Source organism: Gavialis gangeticus, unplaced genomic scaffold (genome assembly GCF_001723915.1).
Source record: "Gavialis gangeticus isolate Ggan-Ray unplaced genomic scaffold, GavGan_comp1, whole genome shotgun sequence".
Classification (NCBI taxonomy): Eukaryota; Metazoa; Chordata; order Crocodylia; family Gavialidae; genus Gavialis; species Gavialis gangeticus.
In genome coordinates, this window is record NW_017729009.1 from 9080741 (window position 1) to 9082880 (window position 2140).

The 2140-nt window shown below is 70.0% G+C and overlaps 1 protein-coding gene across 1 annotated transcript in view; it reads right to left on the reverse strand.

Annotated features, from left to right (window-relative positions):
- The window catches only part of SLC12A5 (solute carrier family 12 member 5), an 83014-nt gene that overhangs the window by 27388 nt on the left and 53486 nt on the right, over positions 1-2140 (reverse strand). The window contains exons 5-6 of the mRNA XM_019509736.1: positions 1277-1444; positions 86-184 (exon numbers count right to left, since the gene is read on the reverse strand). Coding sequence (XP_019365281.1) covers positions 86-184; positions 1277-1444 — 267 coding nt within the window. The remainder of the gene's footprint in view (positions 1-85; positions 185-1276; positions 1445-2140) is intronic.

Below are 2140 nucleotides of genomic sequence, written 5' to 3' on the forward strand. Positions count from 1 at the left end.
CCCCACGCCCGGAGCAACCCAGCCAGGCCTCCCCGCTCCCCCCAGCCCCAGCCCCAGCCCTGGCGCTGCCCGACCCCGAGGATACAGACAGCCGACGTGGTGGCAATGGCCAGGATGGTGCCGGTGGGGATGGATTTCTGGGCGTCGCGCAGGTCGCCCGAGCGGTTGGAGCCGGCCATGATCCCTGCAACACACAAGGGAGGGCACCCGTCTGCTGGGCACCACGGCAGGGAGCAGGGTGGCCCAGCTCGGCACGCACCAACCCGGCCCAGCATGGCCCAGCACGCGGCAGGTCCTTCCCTCCCAGCCCCGGTCCGCTTCCAGCTCCGCACCCAGCCCCTTGCACCCTGCTGCACCTTGGCCCTGGGTAAGCGGGGGGCAGAGCTGCACCTTGGGCGACAGCCCCACGCAGCAGCACACGCCTCTGCACGAGTGACACAGCCCAGTGTGCGCAGCTCTGTGCACACACACGGCCCCAGGGTGCGTGCACACACAGAGCCCTATACACGCACGCACACACACACATATGCCCACACATACATGCACCCAGCCCCAGGGGATCTGCCCAGCAGACCCACCGTGGATCCTGCCACCGTGGCTCACAGGATCAGGTCCTATCGCGCAAGCGAGCGCAGTGTGTTATCAGCCCTTCGGCTGACGGTAGCAAAGGGTGCTACCAGCACCTTCGGGCCCAGCAAAGGGTAGCCGCAGCGCAGCGGCCGAGCTGCCCCTGCCCCCACCGAGCAACGTCCGCCCTAGCCCCGGTGCCAGGGCCGGCACGCAGCCCAAGCCCTGGGAGGCCGGAGGGAGCTCAGTGCAAGCATGACCCGGAGCCGGCCCTGCCTTCCCCTCCTCCTGCTGCAGTGGCTCGAAGGCAGGCCAGACAGAGCCCAGGCCCTGGCGCATCCCCGCTGCACTGGAGCATCGCGGCGTGGCCTCAATTACTCATGGGGCACAAGGGCATGGAGCGGGCACGACCGGCCGCCAGAGCTGGCCTGGGAGGTGTCCGGCCCGGGAGGTGTTGACCCCACAGCAGGGGCGAGTGGGTCTGGCAGGAGCAGCGCAAGCCCTCAGGGCAGGGGCCGCCCGGCCAGGGCTGGGCACCAGAGACACTCAGAGAGGAGCAAGAGACTCGTGTGCACACACGCTCGGGCGCGTGCACACACGCAGCAGGCTGGATTGTGCAGGTCCACGCACACGCCCGCACAGGGCTGGCACACATGCACACGCACTCCCTGCACGTGTGGCTGGGCCCACGCGTGGCGGCAACTCCTACCTGTGACGGAGGGGAAGTAAATGCCCACTAGGAGGGTGAAGTACGAGGTCATGTCGCTGAAGACGTAGGGCTGGTCCAGGTCCACGGGGGCGTCGGAGGGGGACACCGAGGGCATCCCCTGCTTCTCCACGATCACGCCCTTGGCCAGGTACGTGCTCCAGAGGTTCTCTGCCGGCAGAGGGGAGAGCGGCTGCGTGACACGAGGGAGGCCAGCAGAGCAGGCCCCCGCCGACCTGGCCGACAGGTCAGCACGGACGGGCCGTGGGCTGGGCAATGCCAGGGCCTGGCCGGGCTTCACCATCTGTCTGGAGCTCTTTGCCACTGCGAGCTGCTACCGCTCCAGCTGCTCTGAATCCAGCTGTGCCCAGGCTGAGCCACACCCCGCGGCAGCGAGGTGTGCGGGCCGGTCCCCCCACCCCGCAGCACCCGGCCTTCGGGGCAGGAAAAATCCTCCTCCACCAAGCACGACTCCCGCAGCCAGCCCAGGCACCGCCAGCCCCATGGCAGCGCGGCCTCCGGACCCCGGCAGCCCGTGCTGGCTGACCACCCGCGCCCGGGTCTGAGCAGACGTCTGCAGCCACAGGGTGCAAGAGGGAACAGGGGTGGGAAGCAGCTTCCCGGACCCCCGAGGCTGCAGCCCCTGCCCCGCGGGGAGCAGCCGTGAGTCAGCGTCCGCCCTGGGAGCGCGCGACGGAGCTATATTTCCCCGCCTGCCCTCCGCACCCCTGTCGCAAGCAGCAGCTCCGCGCCCAGGCAGCAACAGCAGCTATAGATAGCGCCGGCCGAGCCCGGGCAGCGCCGCTCAGCGCACGGCGCCGGGAGCCGCTGGGCCTGGCACCACGCCCGCGATGCAGTGCTGGCCGG